The following is a 21,530-nucleotide window of genomic DNA, read 5'->3' on the forward strand; positions in this document are numbered from 1 at the left end:
ATCAGGCGTTCTATTAATATATTGTGGTTGACTGTATCAAACGCGGAAGAAATGTCAAGAAGTATCAAAATGTGTGAAAGGCCTTTGTCTAGGCTTTTTAGGATGTGGTCGGAGAGTGAAATGATTAAGGTTTCTGTTCTGTGGTGTTTGCGAAAACCGTATTGAGAGGGTAAGAGAATATTGTGTTCGTCCAGATAGTCCGTTAGTTAACGGTTGACTGTTTTTTCTAAGATTTTTGCGATGAAGGGAAGGTTGGAAATGGGGCGAAAGTTGGCCAGATCGGCGGGGTCAAGGGTAGGTTTTTTTAAAAACCTGTTATCTAATGTTGCCATTTGGAACAATATATGTACAGGTCTAAAATCATTTGAGTTACAATATCATGTGCAATTAGATATCTTGTCCTTATAGAATGTGATTACCAAAGATGTTGACTTGCTTTCAATCTGTTGATGACATTTGTTGTGTAATAAGGTGGTCACAGGTTTGAAAGCACACTTTCTGCTTGTCTGTTTTCATTGTGTGCTTTATCTCTTAAGGGTTCACTAAGTCAAATGTTTGGGATCCACATGACCTTGCATGCTAGAGTGTCAGTGGCCATGCCATGTAGGCAATTTTCTGGCAGGCAAGACCATATGGCCTAGGGTATACAACTAAAGGCCAATTGAATACTCCCAAGGAAGACAGCAAGAACTAAACAAGAAGCTCCTTACTGTGGAGCTTCACTATTGGCTCCTGTTGCCCTCTCCAGAGAATATATTCTTAGCTAACTCTTGAGTAAATGGGCATGTATGTGAGATGGGCACTAACTAGGTAGTGTTCACCTACATACAAATTCTGGTGGAATAGATATAGAAATGCTTGGCTAGAGGTGCAATAGCTATGCCTTTACTCTGTTGGGGACCAATAGGTTGTCTAGCGATGCAAAGGTCATAGTGCAGCTACTACAAACCATTGGCCTCTTCCATGGTGAAGATATATCACCTCTAATCAAACAATGGGCCTTCTCTCTGGCTCTGGCACAGAATGCTTTCATGACAATGTTCAATTAAGCTCTGGAATTTGTTGCAGAGAATGCGGTTGGTGCAGTTAATGTAGCTGTGTTTAAAAAATGTTTGGATAAGTTCTTGGAGAAGTCCATTAACTGTTATTAATCGCCACTGCTATTACTGGCATCAGTAGCTTGGGATCTACTTAGTGTTTGGGTAATTGCCAGGTACTTGTAGCCTGGATTGGCCATTGTTGGAAACAGGATGCTGGGCTTGATGGACCCTTTGTCTGACCCAGTATGGCATGTTCTTATGTTCTTCTGACACAAGTCTTTAGTGAGAGTGCTACTTGAAAAGTACATAAAGCCCTAGGTGTGGTTGGTTTATCTCTAGGGAGCATAAATGTGCAGCTGTAGGTGCCTGAGCAAGAGAGTATATAGTGTACTTGTAAAGCTTGTGTGGTATTAAGGGCAATTATCACTAATTACCCCAAGACTTAACATTGAGCCCCTTACTTAGGTCCTCGCTCAACTTAAAAGGCAATCTGAATAAAACCCTTTTTAAGTTTCACATTAAAATATCTTCTACTTGCAGGCTTCTCTAATGCCATGTCAGCAGCTGTGTGACAACTGAGGAGGAGTGAGGGAGTTGTGTAGGTTAGAGAATCCCTACAGCCCAATAGCAGACGTCCATGGATGGGCTGCCCCCTCTGTACTAGCCTGGCATGTGGATCTGTATAATACCTATTTGTTAGCTATCATCCTTAGTGAACAGGTATTATATAGATCCACAAAGATAGTTGGATAAACTTAGGATAACTTTGGATGTATATTCAATAGGTGCGCGCATGTTATAAAATCGGGGGTCGGCGTGTTCAAGGAGGTACACAATTTTGTAACTTGCGCGCACCGACGCCCACGGCCTTCCCCCATTCCCTCCCAGACCACTCCAAAATTGGAACTTCCCTACCCGATAGCCTAACCTTCCTACCCCTTCCCACCCCCTAACACTAACCTAACCCCCCCAAATTTTTATTTTACCTGTTGCGCCTGCCTGCAGGCAGGCACAAGTAGCACACACCCTGCTGGCATGTGATCCCCCAGCACAGCGGCAAAGGCCACTGTGCCGAAGGCTTCTAGTCCCACCTCGACCACTCCCTGCCCCATGCCCGCCCACTCCCTCATGCCCCAGGACATACACACATTCCGCGGATTTACGTGCGTGCGCCTTTTAAAATAGGCTCTGTGCGTGTAACCTTTTAAAAATCTACCCCTTAGCCAACTAATGTATCTGGTTAACTCTGAATAATGGAATTAGCTGGCTAACTCATCTCCTCCCAGTTATGCCCACAGAATGAGCCTAACTTATCCAGCTAAATTCTAGTTGGCTAATAATATACTTGGCTAGAATCCAGCTGGACAAATACCCAAAGCTTCATTTAGTTGGATGCATTTTGAGTTATCCGGCTAAATGCTTTTGAATATGGACCTCTACAAGTCTACTCTATAGCTATTAATTTCTATATCACATCCTGCTGAGGTCTTAGCTCACGTTTGTGAGCATCAGGAAAGAGATTCTCAAAGCTAATACCCAGGCCTTCTGTCGTTAATAGGTCAAAATCAATGTCAAATAAATGAGTGTTTAATGGTCAAAAAAGTCTGAAATATTGAAAATAGGTGAGTTAGATCAGATTGCTCCATCCTTGCCAGTGTTGGTAGAAGACACTACTATCCTAAAATCATTGATTGTTAAAGCCCTGGGCATGAAGTTTGATGTTAACTTTAACTTAGGGTCTCATGGGTCAATGGGGGAGAGCAACACATTCTTTAAATTCAGATTGGCTACTGCTGTATCTGAGATCTTTTAAGGCTGTTATGCATGCTATTCTTGCCTCCTCTCTGGACTTTGAGAATGGTCGGCATGTAGGGGTCTACTGCACAGACAACAAATAGTTCGAAATACTGCAGCCAGGATAATCCTAAGCATTCAAGATAGGTTAGTTCTAGGTCATTATTATGCATCCTCTATTGGCTTTGCATCAAGGCTCAGGTCCAGTTTAATAAATGACTAACTTTAGTTTTCAGAATGTTAAGTGGAAATGGCTCTAGTCACTTCCTGAGGAAGCAGAGTAAGTATGCGCTAGGACATGCGCTCTGTCCTTTCAGGGACTCTGACACAATGGAAACTGAGGAAAGCCCTGAGCAAGGTCCAGGGCTTTCTCAAAAGCTGCCCTTCATTTATATATATATATATAAAAAAAGTTCCTTTGGAGATGTGCCTCAAATTTAATTATATCACACTAAAAAAAAAAATTAAATACGGGGCTCTACCCTGAACCATGAGATGATCTATATTGAATGTATTGGTTTTTGGGGGTGTGGGAAAGAGGGGATGAAGAAATGGGACTTGAAAGTTGGGTTTAAGTAGGATATGTCTGAGTTAGTGAGGCCCAATACCCTGGCAGCTAATCAACACTTGGTTCAAAAAGTTTATCTGTTTTATTTGTTTTTATAGAGTATTCTTAAATGTTTGTTAAATTTAAATTGGAGGATTGGGAACTTTCAACTTATCCAGGTACAATATATTCAGCAGCACAGCTGCACCACTGAACATCCTGGCTAAGTTAGCCGTATAAATCGTATCCAGCTAACTCACTTCTCCGGCTATGTCTGAATACTGACCTCAATATTTTTAGCTAGAAAAATACTAAAACATTTTCATGTTTCAAGTCGACATAATCAATGACTTTGGGTTCATTTAATTTTGAAGATCATTAAAGTGAACCATTAAACTGAATTTTTAAAAAATGCGATATAGAAGTATAAAAACATGACGGCAGAAAAAGACCATACGGTCCTTCTTGGTTGCCCATCCAAAAAGATAATGTAAAGAAAACCTTGTGTGAAAATGTTCTGCAAAAAAGCAATCTTTCTTTTTTTTGACCTGGCAACTTTCTCTAGCTCCTTTTGACTTAACATATCAATTGGAACCTCTTCTGGCACCATGGTCATGCTATCAACCAGCCATCACATCAACAGTTCATTGGAGGTGGGGACAGCATAGATTTCTTTCAGATCAAGTGAGCTTGCCCCATCAATTTCGCTTGTGGGTGTTGCTGTCGTGCAATGGTTGTGATTCCCTCCTCGGGTTGGCTGTGAAAGCTTAAAATGAGTGCAAATTGTGAAACAATGTAAAAGTGGTATGAGATTTGAGAGTATGGTAGAGTTGCTGTACCAAATCATCACAAATAATATGGTGTAGAATGTAACCTTTTTGTCATTCATGTACAATACCAAAAGTATCATTTCAATGCAATAAAATAGCATGCTAATTTACTTTCCATCTGCATAGGTGTGTCTTTCCATTAACCAGTGATAAAACAGTCTAACTCACCTACGTTTTGCACATTTGATGTTGCTGACAAGGCTTCAAATTATTAGTTTCATACAATAGCATTTTCAGAAGGAGGAAAGTAACAAATAAATATATTTTATGAAGGAAATGCCTATACCACTCCAGTACAAAGCTCCCTTAATTATTACTGTTTTGGTAATCAGAATCCTGTGTGTGGTAATCGGGGTTTGAAAACCTGTCTGCTACTGTGCATCTCACTTCTCCCTCCTTCACACCTATCGGGGCTGGCAGTGTTACAGAGTCCTCTCTACTACTTCCTATACCTACACAATCTGAAAGGATCAGAAAAGACCACGTGTTTTATCCACAGACCTTTATTTGTCAGACTTTGCAGGATTGGCATTTAGAAGAAAATAAACAGTACGTGTTTCTAAAGTCCTTGCTACTTAGCATCAGTTTATACTAAATAAAGGTCCTCATCATTAGTGGATTGAAATGTGCCAGAAACCTTAGCCTGCTTAGAGTAAGGTTTGGGAGATTCCCTTCTGTTTAACTCTAGAGGAATCTCTGGCTGGAGATCTCGGGGACCATCTGAAGGGCACTGGGTCCTGGTACTGGTTGGGCTGATGATGCAGCTCTCAGCTCTGGGGCTGTCTCTGGCTTCGTGGCAGGCAGCCAGATATCAAGCAGGGATTTCTTCTCTCCAGTTTCCAACGAATACTCCCGGCCCCTCTACCTCCTCAACACAGAGAGGGGCAAGGTTGATGCCTCCGTGTTGTCAACCCATTTTTTCCCTTGTTTGCCCTTTCTTATAACAGGCAGCTGATAAATATGCATAGCTAATGCAGCAGGCAGATGGTGTCATCTCTGCATTTCAGATGCTGACCTCCCCCCTTTTCCTGTGTCTGACCAAGACTTGACCTGCTGTCTTGCCCTGTCAGCACATTTCTTCCTTTCAGATTCTCGCCCTCTCTTCCGTCGGGGGTGCCTTCACTGCTCCTGTCCAATGATAACTGCCCTTGGACAGGCTGAGCTTTCAGCTCTGGCTCTCCTAGGGCTGCTTTTTTTTTATTTAGAAGTTTATAGTCGACAAGCTGATCTGATAAGCTGGGTAGCATGCTATGCTGGTCAAAGTTCTTATCGTGTTTCTCTCTGCTGGGACAGTGTTTCTTTGCTGGAACATACATGTCAGCATCCATCTTTTAAAGTCTGCGTCCCTCTGAGGTCGGATTCATATTTTTTTGCATACAGTGGTAGAACATCTGGTATCTCCCTTACAATCCCAAATAACAGACTAGCATTCATGTTAAATTATTCATAAAGCTTTTAGGAGAAGGGACTAATATTCATGTATGCTTTAATCAGAACTGTGAAATTCATTTACACTTCAAGAACTCAAATCAGATTAATTTTCTGTCCAAGTCATTTATTTCACTACAAATCTAATATAATTGTCTTAATGCCTGTAGATAGTTAAAATGCATGATATTTCACAAAATAAGAAGTGTGCTAGTGTTATAAGCATAAGACAATTAGAAACACTGTTAAACTGATAATGTTAAAATAAAAGATGCAATAAAAACTTAATAAGATGTCACAACTTACAAGATATATAAATATGTCCATGACACCTCCAAAGTCCCTTATGACTGCTGTTGGAGTGAAAAACAACCCATCTGCCATAATCTTCAGATTAAGCTCAATGCTCATGAATATCACAAAGACATATTCAGCAATCTGAAATGTAAGGTCAAAACCTATAAATTAATTGTATGTAATGGGTACTCTCTTATACAATGAAGCTTCTTTTGCTAGCGTAATTATACCTGTAATGTAGGAGCATGCATAACTCTTCTGAAAGGTGATTCAAACATCATAGAAATACAGGAGCAGATTGTAACAACGATCATAACCCAGTCAAGGTATGTAACCAAGCCCAGTAAATCACTGCCACGAAACACAAAAAGAAATTAGTTAAGAGTTGATGACAATAGAGGTCTATTATTCAAATAATATCGTATTATAATTCTGTTTCTATAAATAAGGCTTGATACAAGAAATTGATGATATGTGTTTCATTTAGGTTAAACAGTACAAGTACAGCCTACTCGTATATTATTAATTTTTAATTTTTTTTTTTTAACAAAGAGGAACCATCATATAGGGAACTTGTAGTCTAAGCAACTTATGAACAATTTCAATTAGTGCAATCAGCAGTCCAGTAAGAGTTCAAAGTCTCTTGTATATCTTCTTTTGCCATTTTTAGTGTAAGTATTTTTTTGAGATTTTGAATAGACATAAAAATCACACAACTAATAAGTAAAAAAAGAACCTTTGCAAAGTTTCCATAATTTATCTGCTTGGTAAGGTTGGCAACTGGCTACAGATTCTCAGGACAGGTTGATCCATGTGGATAAAGGTGAACCAGTAGATGTAGTGTATTTGGATTTTCAAAAGCAGTTTAACAAAGTCCCTCATGAGAGGCTTCTAAGAAAACTAAAAAGTCATGGGATGGGAGGTGATGTCCTTTCGTGGATTACAAATCGGTTAAAAGACAGGAAACAGAGAATAGGATTAAATGGACAATTTTCTCAGTGGAAAAAGGTAAACAGTGGAGTGCCTCAGGGATCTGTACTTGGACCAGTGCTTTTCAATATATATATATATAAATGATCTGGAAAGGGGTATGTCTAGTGAGGTGATCAAATTTGCAGATGATACAAAATTATTCAGAGTAGTTAAATCACAAGCAGACTGTGATACATTACAGGAGGACCTTGCAAGACTGGAAGATTGGGCATCCAAATAGCAGATGAAATTTAATGTGGACAAGTGCAAGGTGATGCATATAGGGAAAAATAACCCTTGCTGTAGTTACACAATGTTGGGTTCCATATTAGGTACTACAACCCAAGAAAGATCTAGGCGTCATAGTGGATAACACATTGAAATCATCGGCTCAGTGTGCTGCAGCAGTCAAAAAAGCAAACAGAATGTTAGGAATTTTAAAGTAGAGAATGGTGAATAAAATGGAAAATGTCATAATGCCTCTGTATCGCTCCATGGTGAGACCACACCTTGAATACTGTGTACAATTCTGGTCGCCGCATCGTAAAAAAGATATAATTGCACTGCAGAAGGTACAGAGAAGGGCAACCAAAATGATAAAGGGGGTGGAATTGCCAGAGCCGGCGCATCCATTAGGCGAACTTCTGCGGTTGCCTAGGGTGCGCCGAAGAGCAGCCACGTGGTGCCGCAAGCGGGGCCTATCCCGCTCGCGGCAAACAGAAATAGAGACTGCGTGCTTCTCATGCTGCTGAATATCCCATGTAAGTTAGCTAGAGAAGTCTTGTCTTGCTTACTTATATAAAGATATATTTGAAAATTGACCTCCATGTCTGTTTCTGGATTATTGTGATGGCTCTGATGGAAGATATTACCCCAATTAGGAATCAAGAACAGGAAAGGAAAAGACATATGGCTGAGGACAAGAATAAGGAAAAGCAAGTTAGGTTCTGGTAGAGAAATAAATAGGGGACAACCAGGAGGAAATCCATGGGCAGAGCTTGCAGAAAGGGAGGGGCTGAGCTCCACAAATAGGCCACACACGAGCAATGTCCACTGACAAAAGGGGAAGTAGAAGGTGGAAGAAGGAATTTAAATATTAGAGGAGGAGGAGGGCCAGGGATATGCAAGGAGAAGAAGGTAACTGCACTCCTGAGTTAAATAGAAAGAGTAACAAATTAGATATTTGAGGTGACCATGACAGAAGATGCATCCAAAAAACTAGGAAGAGATAAAGAGAGAGAAGTAAAAGCGGAGACGCCATGATACTCTGACCTTCATTACTACATATAATTTGGGGTGAAATTTCAAAGATTTATGGGTGTAAAAATTAGCATCTGCATGCATAAGTACCATCTGGAAACATATGCAATTTAATTAACATCAGACATTCATGCATATTTTTGCTTTTGCGCAGACATATGTGCGTAAAAAGGGGGTGGTCTGGGGGCATTCCAAGGTGGAACCAACATTTATGTCTGTAAGTTGCTATTTTATAAGATATGTGGGTAGGTTTGCCAACTTACTTGCATTATTTCACATCTGCTAATTAATCTTATGAAAGTTATATTAAACATGTTTATTGTGTACAATTACAGGCTGGGAGGGTCTGGATGAACTATTAGGAGTTCAGGCTGAAGAAACAGGAGGGTCTTGATGGGAGAAGGACTGGGCGAATTGGTGAACTGGTAATTTCAATTGTGCACGCATACTTTAAAATATACCAATTTACGCAAGTGGGGTTAGCGCTACCTGTAAAGGAGGTGACCACCGTCAGGTGACCACCGTCAGGAGGCGAGGCCGGACGGGAATACTAGGCCACGTTCCCCGCTGGTTGAGCCCTTGGGTGCCGAGGCCGGCTGGTCTTAGGGGGGCCTCTGCACGGATGATCCCGGGAGCGGCCAGGCGAGGAGCGAGACAAGCAGCGATGGAGCTCCAGTCCAAGAGCCACAGCGGACAACAGAAGACTGGTCCAGTACGAGGGTCAGAGGCAGGCAGCGAAGTCGTAGTCGGGTTCGGTCCAAGGGTCAGGCCAAAGTCCATCGGAGGAGCAAGGCAGAGAACTAAGGCAGGGCCGGAGAAGAAAGGTGGAACAGGATCAGGAGCAGGTGGGAGCGAAGGCAGGAACTCAGGATCAGGAACAAAGAGGAACTAAGGCTGGAACTCAGGATCAGGAACACGGCAACTCAGGAACTACGCTGAGACAAGCGAGGAGACCTGTGGCCAAGGCAAGCTCTGACTGGCAGAGCTTGTCTTAAATGCTCTGGGCCACTGACGTCATCAGAGCGGGCCGTGGGAACTTTTCCCCCACCGTGGCCCCCTTTAAGTCTCTGTGGGCGACGCGTGCGTGCGCCTAGAGAAGGATGCCGGTGGTAGTGGCACGGGATGCGCGGTGGCAGGCATTGCCGGAGGGGAAGATGCATGGGCTGATGGAGGGGGAACCCCCCCCCCCTGCCGTGCCGGAGGGTCCGGGGCATGCGGCGGTGGCACGGGCGCACAGGGAGCTGCCGAACGCCGCGAGAGCAGGAGGGACCAAACTCGGGGCCTGGCATCGGAAGGTAGGAGGGCCTGGTCTGTGACCCCCCCTTGGCCCGAATTCACAATATCTACTTTATTTTTATTCACAAAACATGTGCCTATATTTTTTAAATAGGTAGGAAAAGTCCGCATGCTGAATGCATGGAATGTATTTGTACGTAAGCATGCATATGCACATATGTTGCGAGGTAAAGAGAAGTATGTATCTTGTTCGCACGGATTATGTAAAATACTGTGATAAATCTACGTGTAGCCGTATAAGCGCTTATACGCTGACATGCACAGTTGTTTGAAAGTTATCCTCTTTGTACATGTTTATAATGTAAATGATTCTGTTATTTTTTTGCTTTGTTTTCAGGAAGCATTTGCCAAAATCTCTTTAATTTGCGTCATTCTTTAGTTTAACTGGTACAAGCACAGGCAAATGGCAATGATTGATTAGTACTGGTACTGGCAACTGGCAATGTTTAGCAAAGATGTTCTCTGTTTTCATGACTCCACAGCCAGTAGAGTTTTTAGGACGTCCACTGTAAATATGGATGAAATAAATTTGAACGTATGGTTTCCCCAAGATAGATATTCTGCATATTCATTGTGGATATTGTGAAAGCCCCATTTAATAGTGGCTTCATGAGGACAACATTTTGGAAATCACTGGTATATGTTTCTATATAGTATATATAATAGGGATGTGACTTTGTTTGAAACAAAATAGGAAATAAAATGACATTTATTTTGCTTTATAATCTTTTCAACAGGAAACAAAAGAAAAATCGAATTCACTGCTGTTATTTTTTTGTTTCATCTTAAAAAATAATGGAAAAATCCTGAGGGCCATCCCCAACAATTGTCAGAGCCAGGAACCTCTCTGGCTCCCATTTAGCCCATCCATGGGAGGTCCCATTGATGCAACTGGCCCGTTCCCTAGGCCTGGCTCCTGAGCCTGGCTCGAGACCTGGTCCCATCACATAGGCCTAGGCCCAGGCCCAGGCAAGATGCAGGAACCCAGCCCAGAGGCCAGGCCCTATCCCCAAGGCCTTAGCCTTGGTCTAGGCCCAGGCCCAAGTCCAATACTGGGAACAAGCCCACAGGTCGGGTCCCATTATTAAAGCTTTGGCACAATGGCAGGACCCATCATTGGGATGTCAACCAGGCCCAAGGCTGGCTCCCATCACTGGGGCTTGGGCCAGGTTCAGATGCTGGGTCCCACTGCTAAGGCAATGGCCCAGACCTGGTCAGGGTCCCATTATCATGATCGGGTCCTGTCAGCAAGACCTTGGCCTAGTCTCAGGCCAAGGCCCAATGCTAGTGTCCAGCCTAGATGCTGGGTTCCATTGATATGGCCTTGGTTTAGGCCCAGACCCAGGCCCAGGCCCAAGCCCAACACCGGGGCCCAATACAGAGGATGGGTCCCATTGCTAAAGCTTCAGCCTAGATCAAGGCACAGGCATAGGTCCAGGCTCTGAGGCCAGGGACCAGGCCTCTTCTGTCCAATGTCCTCTTGAAGACATTCTGCTCTTGGAGGGTGCCCTGGAGTGACTTTACTTGGTGTCTTCCTCCAGAGTGTAGGATGCCATTTTGATGTTCATCAAAATGGAACCCTCTTCTTAGGAGGAAGGTATTGGAGTAAATTCAGTCCAGGGCACCCTCCAAGTGGAAGTTGTCATCTCAAGAGGACGTTGGATGGAAGAAGATGTGTGGAGGCCTGGTTCCCAGATTCCAGGTCTAAGCCTAAGCTGAGGCCTCAGCAACGGGACCTGGCCTCTGGGCTGGGTTCTTTTGTATGGTCTGGTTCTGGGGCCTGGGCTGAAATCTTGGCAACAAGACCTGGTATCCAGGCCAAGCTCTGGAATTAGGCCTAGGCCTGAGATAAGGCCTCAACTTTGAGCCTGGGCCTGGGCCTTGGCCTCAGCAATGGAATCTGGTATCTGGGCTGGGCCCTTTTGTCAGTCCTGGGCCTGGTTCTAAGCAGAGGTCTCAGCTTCGGTGATGGGACCCAGTTTCTGGACTGGGTCTCAGAGTCGGGCTTCGACCTGGGATGAGGTTTTAGCACTGGGACCCAGTCTCTGGGCTGGGCCCCGTTATCAGGCCTGGGCCTGGACAAGGGTCTAAGTTAAGGCCTTGGCCTCAGCGATGGCACCCACTCTCTATGCTCAGTCCTGGGCCTAGTTACAGTCCTCAGGCTAGCCGCGTTATTGGTACTGACAAGGTAAATGGGACACAGGGAGGTTCCTGGCACTGGCAATTTTTTTTGGGGGGGTGGGGGGGGGGGTGTTGGAGAAATGGCACACAGGTGTCCAGGGGAGGTCCCATTTTATTTATTTTTTTTTGTTTTTTGTTTTTTTTTAATGTTTATTATGTTTCTGTGAATTACAGTAATGACAAACTTTAAATGGAATGATACTCTTTGGGAAAAATAAAACAAAAAAAATACCCAACATTTTTTCCCTGCACATCCCTAGTATATAACAAAATACCTGATGAATTAAGACTCTTTGCCATTTTGTACTAATGGATGAATATGTGTAGCACAAAGGGACCCTAAGAATGGAATAATTAGCTACTTAATTTTCACAAAAATGATTGTGACTTAGTGAAAAGTTTGAAGATTATACATTTCTAAATGTTTTTATTAAACTTTTTAGTTATGAATTTATCATAGTACACCAAAGAAATCTTTGTTTAGAAACATATCTAATCCAAGAATTCAAATACATGAAGCTTAGATATAATTGCAAACCACAACAGGGGAGAATACTTTAGAACCAATAAAAGAAAATTGACACTCATTTACCTTAATACAGGTCCCAATGGAATTACAATTCAAGCCACACTAGATTGCTTTTCTTTATTCAGCAGAAAGCCTAACTGCACAGGATCACTAAACGCATAATTATTCCCTTGGAATTTAATTAAACATCTGCAGGAATATTTCAAAAGAAACATTGCCTGAAGGGCAAAGACTCTCAGCTTTTTCAAAAGAAACTCTTTACGCTTTAGTTGGGTCTCCTCACTACAACTGGGAATCATTTTGGAGACTTATTCAACCGTACAGTCACGCTATTGAATATATCTGGCTATCTTAGGCCTAGGTTCTTCAAAATGTTATATTTATAGCAAAGATAGCATCCACGTTGGAAAAAGGGGTGTGGCTAGGCAAGTTCGCAACCTGCCACATCGTATTGAAAAATATGGAACGCAGCATTGTGGTATCGACCGCCACGATATCAGCCACGCTACTAATTTTTTCCCTGTAGCGCTCTCAAAAAGGGTGTAGCTCTTTCCAGCGAAATTCCCTGCACTAACGTGCGATACTTTATCACTCGCAGCACTACCAACACCCAGCTTACCTTAACCCCAGCCTAACTCCTCCCACTTCACAAGAAAATTTAAATGTGCAATTTGCGATACGCTGATTATCGCGTGCATTACAGCGTTATCGTGTGAGATAACACCTTAACACGCGAGATAATAGCCTATCACAAACTGAAGAATGACCCTGTTAATTAGTTAATTAGTTAGCCAGCTAATCATAACTGGCTAACTTTAGGAAAATTCATTGACTCAACCTGACTTAGCCGGCTAAGTCATGTGGCTAACTCTCAATTAAGCCCCTGAACTGCCCCTAACATCTGGCTAAATTGCAGCCCCCTAACTTATTAGCCAGCTAGAATTTGGATGGATAAAGGCTGAATATAGCCAGGTAAGCCATTTAGATGGATAACTTATTACGTCTAAATGGCTTTAAATATGGACCTCATTGAGTCTAAGAAAAAAGTCTCACTGTGAATCTTTTTTCATCTTCAGAATGAAATGTCATCAACAAGGTGGCTCTATCATTAATTATATAATGGGACTGTTCCAAAATTTTTGAAATACTGAAACTTTTATTCAGAGAATTGAGTTTACCTATATTTTCTGGAGACGATTTATCAGTAACAGTGGGCATATACTTAATCGTAGAAAAACTAGACATATGTTCTTTGGAGACATTCAGAAATACTAAATAAAATTTATGTAACATCTTTAGTGGTAGAATTAAAGAACATCTTGGAAATCTAAGAACGTTTTAGAAATATTACCCAACCTTGCAATACTTTGTGAAAGTATCTTATTTTCGTTTATCAAGGAAATTTGACACTCATGCAAAGGGGAACATCTGGCAGAAATATCAACTAATTTTTCAGTGTTCTCTTAAAGTCAAAGAATGCTCCACAATTTGGGGTAAAAGATTTCTAAGGGTTGTAAGTGCAGCATCAATGCGCGAAGATAATGCTTCCTCAAGATGTGTAACTGCTTAACATATCATGTTATAGCAGATAATGAAACATTGTCCATATGAGAAATTAAAGATGAAATAAATCAGACAATACTTTTTCCCCTGGGGAGTCCCCAACTTGTGGAGAAGCAGAAGTAGAGACTTTCATCAAACCTGCTGCTGTATCAGACTCAAGTGAAGATATGTCAGATGGCTGTAACAGAAATGGACCTTCGTGACTTAATTTCGCTGGAGGCATAGAGGGAATGGACAATCTCCAAACTCACAAGGCACAACTACATGCTGTCACTGAAAAAACCCCTCAAAGATAGGCTGATAATAGGAAGTAGTAACTGCCAGCTTGGAGGGGAGAGCATTGAAGTGCCCACTTATTTTCTTCTACATAGGGAGGTAAGGTAACTTGGAAGTATCAGACTTTTTTCTAAAGGGCATGCCCTTTGGGCATGCTGGCAGTGGCATGACACTGGACTTAGGCTCTTGTAGGGGAAGGACAATCCGGATGATGATGTTGGCATAGCATGCAGGTCATCCTGCCTTGGGGGAAGCCACGAAGTTAGGACTTCCAACAGCTGCCACCAGACAGAGACTTTTGAAGGGGAAGGCGCTCCTGGGTGATGAAGTCAGCTCGGCATGCAGGTCATCCTGCCTTGGAGGAAGCCGCAATGGCAGGGCTTCCTCTTCTAACAGCTGAAACTGGATAGGGGCTCTTGTAGGGGAAGGAGTCCTTAGATGATGATGTCGGCATGGTGTGCAGGTCTTCCTGCCTTGGGGAATCCGCCATGGCAAGGCGTCCTCTCCCCATTATGATAATTTGAATTATGTAGTTGTGGAGATTTGTGTAATTTAAAGGGGTTTTTTTTAGCAATAGCAATATGAAGTGACTAGCAGGGACCTGGACTGATGTGCACAGGAGTGGCACCTATCATTGTACCATATTCCCAGCACTACGTTTTCTTCTCCCTTTCTCCCTATTCCGCTAGATGTGGTTTCTTCTCCCAACCCATTGTGCTGGAACTGGAAGGGGACTCAGACAGGAGGATAAAAGAAAAAGATAGAGCCAGTGCCATTCCTCTTGTAAATAGGCGTTCCCTCTCATCCACGCCTGAGAAATAAAAACAAGCAAAGAATACATTTGCTGTTGTACTAATGCAGCAGGCACGATGTTAGCTAGTGGATGTTGCTCTTTGGACACTGTAAATATTTGGTGTTCATTTGCAAGAATAATGGAAAGATATCGTTGCAGGTAGTAGTAGTAATGTTTCTATGACAACAAAAAAATCAAGGAATATTCTTGAAAGGTTTCTGTTTGAAGGAAGAGGATAGCCTCCGAGAGGGTCATGACGACGGGTTCTGTGCTGCAGACCTGCTCGGATGGTGATGTTGGGAGTCCCGGGATGCCATGTAGATTGCTGGGGAACACAGCAGGGGCTCGCCCATTTATTTTCATAGGATGACCAATAAAATATAGCGGACATTGTCCCTTTTGTTATTTAAATCTCCAAAGGAAACTCCTTAAGAGTTTCATGCCAGAATGTCCACGCCTTTCTGATCCGAATATGAGGAGTAAATGTAAATTTAATTTATGTAAATGTAATTTAATTATGAGTACCTATGAAAGATGTTCAAATACATAATAGCTAAAGTTGAAAGGGATTGATTGGATTATGCAATCATGTGGAATGAATGCATAATCCAAACTGATAAAGTCAATTTTAGGTTTGTTTTATTCCAAATGAAATGAATGAATAGGGTCTCTGGAAATAATGAACATTTTCATTTGTATTCATTTTAGGACCTATTAAAGTCTCTGGGACATAGGTACTGGAACCACAGGGACCCTGGCCCCACCAAAATCTGGCCCTTCCTGCAGAATAAGTGCAGGAGATCCGGGCCTGGGTTGGGCAGACAGCTGCAAGAAGAGGACAGCTGTGATGCATTGGGTTGCGTCCTCCACCTGTGCTGCTCTGGGCCCAAATTGCTGCTTTGAATTGCATGGGACTCTGTACAGCTGTGAGCGTTCAAAGGCAGCGGTCAAGCCAAGTGGCAGAGGAGGAGGAGGAGAATGTGGCCATGGCCTCACCACTCTCCTCCTCCTGCCGCTGATCAGATGGGAAAATGAAATCCTAAAGGGGGAAGAGACAGAAGGGGGTTTGGAAGGAGTAGGTAGGGGAAGACAGTGAGAGCAGATGGCAGAGAGCGAGAGAGAGAGAGAGTAGTGAGTATCGGGGACAGAGGGTGGAGGTGGAGCTCGGTTAGCATGGCTCCAACAACCAAAAAGGCATTCCGCTGCCCTTGTCTGGGAAAGGATTACACGAGATCCACCGGACCTCAGTTTTCCCCCAAATCTTTTAGGTGGTTCTCAGTCATCCAAGACTTCACTTGCCCCAAACAATAAATCAAACTTATTTACAGTTGCTGAAATCTCAGCTTGCACAGGAAAAACTACTGAATATCATCAGTGTTGCAAAACGCTGATGCATCTTCCAGAATGTGACAAAGGGACTGCAGATAAAAATACAGATCTTTGCAGTATCCCATTTAGCAAAGAGAACCACACTAATGACCATTGGCCAATTTTTATTTGCTGCCCTCCAGTAGCTAGAAAAGAGGAAAAACGGCAAAGAACTTGTCCCCTATGCTCAACTGGCATAAGCTTGACAACAATACCCCATAACTCACGGTATCAACAGCGGCAGAGATATCTGATAATACCGCTACTACTGCTTGACCACTGACCAGTCAGTAGAACAAAAAAATCGTTAATCGCAACCAGCAGTGTCCACTCTGAATCTGCTTTGACGCAGACGACACTTTATTCTCACCCAAAGATTCTTTAAGCTGATTAAAAACCACCCTCACTACAATTTTAGCAATAGTAGGCAGATTATAAACGGGTCTATAATTTATACAAAGATCACAAGGTAAATTCTCCCCCCCTTTTTTAAACCGGACAAATAACGGCTTTCTTCGAGGCTTGTGGGAGACCAACTTCCTCCTTAACCAAACTAAAACATTAAGAAATAGCTCCTTAGAAGAGCCCTTAAAAGGAAAAGGGGATTAATGACCATCCTGACCGCTTCGTCTTACCCAATATCATTCAATATATTATTTGAAGGTGTAAGGACTCATCATCAGCACCCCCTCTAATCCTCTTTTCCCTGCCACTCTAGACAGTTTTCTTTGTTCAGGTAAAAGTCTTGCAAACTCCTGAGAATCCAAATCAATTTCACATGCAATAAATTCACAGGTCTCACGCAGCTTGAGCTTCTTTAAGATATTCAAAGAGGCATCAATCCATTTAGAAAAATAATTCTCCTTAGCACTATTAAACTCAGTTCTATAATGCTGAATCATGGGCTTTGCAATAAGCCTCCTGGTTCTCCGTGGGGGCATTTTCCCTCCATTTTTCTTCTGCTTTGTGGCGCATAAACCTTTTTTCTATTTAACAAAATTTGGCTGAACCATGGTACAGACCCCCCCCCCACCCCCGGACCTGTGTTACTTTTTCAATTTAGTTGGCATAATTTAATCAATAACGATGGCTGCAATAGAATTAAAGACACAATCAAGGAAGAGTACCTGAGCTAAGAGCTTCATTTCCTTTAAAATTTCCAAGCAAATGCTTAGCTAATTTCAAAGGAAATAAATATGTTTTCTTTGACCCTGAACAATTAGATAATTTCCTTCAGAACAGGATTCCAGGATTCCATGGTTTACTCAGCTGGTGCGTGTCAAACAAGTATTAAAATTATGTACTGAGCTTTTTCTTTATTTTTTATATTTTTCATTGAAATTTCTCCCCATTTTCTGGACTATATATATTTGGTAAGTGGTGATATTGCTTTAACTATATCATTTTTGGCTCACGCTTCTTCACCACCTTTGCTAAAGTTTTTTCTGTAATTCAAGTTTATCTTGATGTAGAATTGAAAATGTAATTAAAAATAAAACAAAATAAAGAGTCAAAGTAGAAGCAGAAGTATAATCACAAGTGGACACCTTTAACATCACCTTTAGCATCAGTTCAGTTTTATCTCCATATCCTTCAGTTTAACTGGGAGGCATAACTGAACCCAGAACAAATAGTTACGTGACCATTATACAGGGGACGCAGAAACATTGGTTATAAGACCTCTGTCATTTAAAAAAAAAAACAGACCTCTAGTGGATCTGGCTGTGCTGTCCTGGCCAAAAGAACTGCCTGGGCCCAGCGCAAAGACTCGAGCCAGGCCTGGCACCGAGGCCTAGGCCCAAGCTGGAGCTGGGGTCAGTGCCCTTCCCCTGTGTAAAACTGCCTGGGCTGGGGAGTTCCTACCCTGGCCCCCCTGTATGCCCTCCCATATCATGGTCCCGATGCCGTGGTCCCGATGCTTTAAAAATGGCAAGATCTGCCTAGGGGACGGCACTGTAAGCGATTATCACTTTGGTGCTGCCCTCTAGGTAGATGGCACCATTTTTAAAGCACCGGCATCCAGGCAGGAGTGACTTGCAACGCTCTTATCCTTTTATTTATTTATTTATCTATTTATTTTTAAAGATTTTTATATACCGACAACCGTTTGCACATCGTATCGGTTTACAGATAACTTAGAACAATAAATATCAATTAGGCATGGCCTTTGCAAAGAACAAAAAACAAAAAGAGTACAACAAGAAACCTAAGAACTTAGATAATACATTCAACTGGGAGTACCATAAATTGGGGGAGGAGAATACAACAGAGTGGAAAGAGGGAGGGCTATGCACAATGGTACAGAAAGTACATTCGTTGAACTTGCTGAGTTTTTTCGGGGGAGAAACAGGAGAATTTGAAGGCCTAAGAAGAGTACTGCTTAGGAGTAGATTATCTACGAAAAACTAAACATTTGGAGAGATAGTAAAGTTTCTGGAGTGCTATTCGATTTTTTTCAGAACATGACATAATGCAATGAGATTTTTATCAGTTTGTCACAGAAGGAGTAGGGTTAGCGTGGGTGGATAAAGAGGGGTAGGCTTGTAGGAAGAGCCAGGTTTTAAGTTTTTTTTTTAAATTTGGGTGTGGAAGTTTCGGTGCATAGGTCAGGGGGCATAGAGTTCCAAAGTGTGGGGCCAGCAGGCGTGAAGGCTCTGTTTGTTGTAGAGATGAGTCTGGTGGATTTTATAGAGGGGGTGCAGAGGGTTCCTCGGAGAGAGGAGCGTGTTGGTCTTGTGGAAGTTCGAGGAAGGAATGGGGGATTTATCCAGTGGAAATGCTCATTGGCAATGCTTTTGTGAATGAGGGTCAGAGTTTTGTAGAGGATGCGTGATTGCATCGGTAGCCAGTGAAGATCAATCAGGGTGGGGGTGATGTGGTCCTTCTTATTGGAGTTTGTGAGGATGCGTGCAGTGGCATTTTGGAGGAGTTGCAACGGTTTGATGTAGGAAGCAGGGAGGCCAAGGAGAAGGGTGTTGCAGTAATCTAATTTGGAAAAAATGATGGACTGGAGTACTGTACGGAAGTCAGAGAAATATAGAAGAGGTTTGAGTTTTTTAAGGGTTTGCAGTTTGAAATAGCAGTTGCTGAGGATAGATTTGATGTAGGGTTTGAAGGTGATTTGGTTGTCAAGTATGACACCTAGGTTTCGTGTGTAGGTAGGGAAGGTGGATGAGGAGAAGGCGGGAGGTATGGGGATTGATGAGTGTTTAGAGGAGATGAAGAGGAGTTCAGTTTTTTGGGGGTTGAGAGACAAGTGCATATTAGTGAGAAGCTGATTAATGGAGGCAAGACAAGTTGTATTACAGAGCTCATTAAACCGTGCTTCTCCTACCCATTCTATAACTCTCTGATGACAAGAAATCTCTCCAGTCTAATAAATTTCAGGGTGCACAAATTGAGGGTAATTTTCAAAGCCTAAAACCCAAATTTTATACATGAAAATGGAAGTTCAAAAATTGACCTGGGCTCACTGTGTGGAAAAGTTTGTGGGTAACCCAATATCCCATGCACACTGAGGAAAAGAGTCCCTCGGGCAGAGTTGGGGATTACACTCGTAATTTTTATTTTAAAGGATGTGTGTAAGTTATCAGGTACAAGTTATACCCTTCTAGGAGCAGGTGTATCTTTGTGCGAGGCAATTGTGTGCATTTGCAGCCAATTACCAGAGGATTTTCAAAATGAACATATGTGTGCAAGTTCATCTTAAAATGCTTGGTGCCTACATGCACACTTTACTGGTATGAGGGCTGTTATAATATTACCCTCCCTCAACGCAGTTAATCTTCATGCAAATATCTGTCTGCAATAGTATATATCATTTGTTGGATAGTTTCCTCATCCAAACCATAGAATCTGCAGTACTTACTATAGCTGGTGATATTTGGTATTTTTCACTGCTCCAGTCACTGGATCTGTTTTAGAGCTAAAAATAAAATACACATCTAAAGTGAAAAATTAAACATATGTGGCTACTCGGTATTTCATTTTAAACACATTTTAAAGGATAAGTGGTTAAACTTTAAACATTCATGCAAGACAGGACTACAAGCTTGCCATATTATGTATTAGCAGGAAAGAAAATCTGTTAAATAAATACATTTGGTTATTCATACTTTCAGAATTAAATAAACAAAATATGTGGTTTACAAGTTTTGTGCTTAACAGCTGTTTCTGCATTATTTTGTGAAGTATTTAAAAATAATCATATACCTTTCTATGGATATAGAACAAGCAGCTTTAAATGAGTATGCAGAAAAAAATAAAGCCCGTATTTAATGCAGATTCTATAGTAAATTAAATGATTTAGCATAGGACATAATAGTTCATTTATTTATTTATTTATTTAAACATTTTTATATACCGGCATTAGTTGTGGACATCATGCATACATAAAATGTATGCAATAAGGTGGCTGTGTCAGATCTTGTTGGACAGTTCGTTCTCTAATGCATGCGCAGTATTGGCAGGTCATGCACCTATGTCGAGGGCTGCAAAGGCGCTTTCATTTCTCCTGGTTGCAGAAGGGCTCATATTTAGCTAGTGTGGCCCCGCCTACAGCTTAGCCACTAGATATCCCAAGTAGCCCACAAATCATCTTGAAGGAATATCACATTTCAGCTTCTCCTCTTGCCTGAGTGGGTGGACCTCCCCTTTTTATGTAGGGACTAGAGCAATAGGAGGTACCACATTTGGGTTTAGGTTTTGTAGAGAGAGGAGCTCTTTGAGTGTTTTCCTTTATAGTGAGGCCTATTCCCTTACTAAGGGGTCGATTTTAAAAGGCCTGCGTGCGCATCCATATGGGCGCGGTTCCCAGCGCACGCACATGGACGTGCTGGTTTTATAACATGCGTGGGGCAACTGGCGCAGAGGAATTCCCAGCTGCAGTCTTGACTTTGGCTCCATTTGGTGATTTGGGTGATGGCGTTGCATTGAGTGCAGACAATGTGGCGGATGATCCGGTTTTGAAGTTGGGACTTGTTAAACCTCCTGTGATCACACTAGATGCCATTTCCAATACATTGGTGTCCCTCAAAGCTTCTATGTCTTCTCTAACTAAGATTACTCAGGATACTAACCATTGTATTTTGGCTAATGAAAAATTGACTTCTTTATATGGGACTAAATTGGAAGCTATGGATACTCGGGTCGGTTTGATTGAGAAAGTTCAACATGCCTCGGTTCAATCTGAACAGATAGACTTTAAAAAGCTTGACATCATAGAGAATTCTTCGCAAAGTTTTAAGGATTCTAAATTTTCCCATTATAAAAATGATTTCTCCTTTAGATTTATTTCGAAACTATATCTTTCAAGTTCCCAAAATTCCTGCAGCAGCGATGCTGGTAGTAACCACAA

At 42.1% G+C, this 21,530-nt stretch overlaps 1 protein-coding gene across 1 annotated transcript in view; it reads right to left on the reverse strand.

Moving 5' to 3' along the window:
• The window catches only part of NALCN (sodium leak channel, non-selective), a 549,662-nt gene that overhangs the window by 64,521 nt on the left and 463,611 nt on the right, over nucleotides 1–21,530 (reverse strand). The window contains exons 23-25 of the mRNA XM_029603307.1: nucleotides 20,043–20,099; nucleotides 6,167–6,287; nucleotides 5,946–6,077 (exon numbers count right to left, since the gene is read on the reverse strand). Coding sequence (XP_029459167.1) covers nucleotides 5,946–6,077; nucleotides 6,167–6,287; nucleotides 20,043–20,099 — 310 coding nt within the window. The remainder of the gene's footprint in view (nucleotides 1–5,945; nucleotides 6,078–6,166; nucleotides 6,288–20,042; nucleotides 20,100–21,530) is intronic.

The sequence above is a fragment of the Rhinatrema bivittatum genome, chromosome 5, assembly GCF_901001135.1.
Source record: "Rhinatrema bivittatum chromosome 5, aRhiBiv1.1, whole genome shotgun sequence".
Taxonomy (NCBI): domain Eukaryota; kingdom Metazoa; phylum Chordata; class Amphibia; order Gymnophiona; family Rhinatrematidae; genus Rhinatrema; species Rhinatrema bivittatum.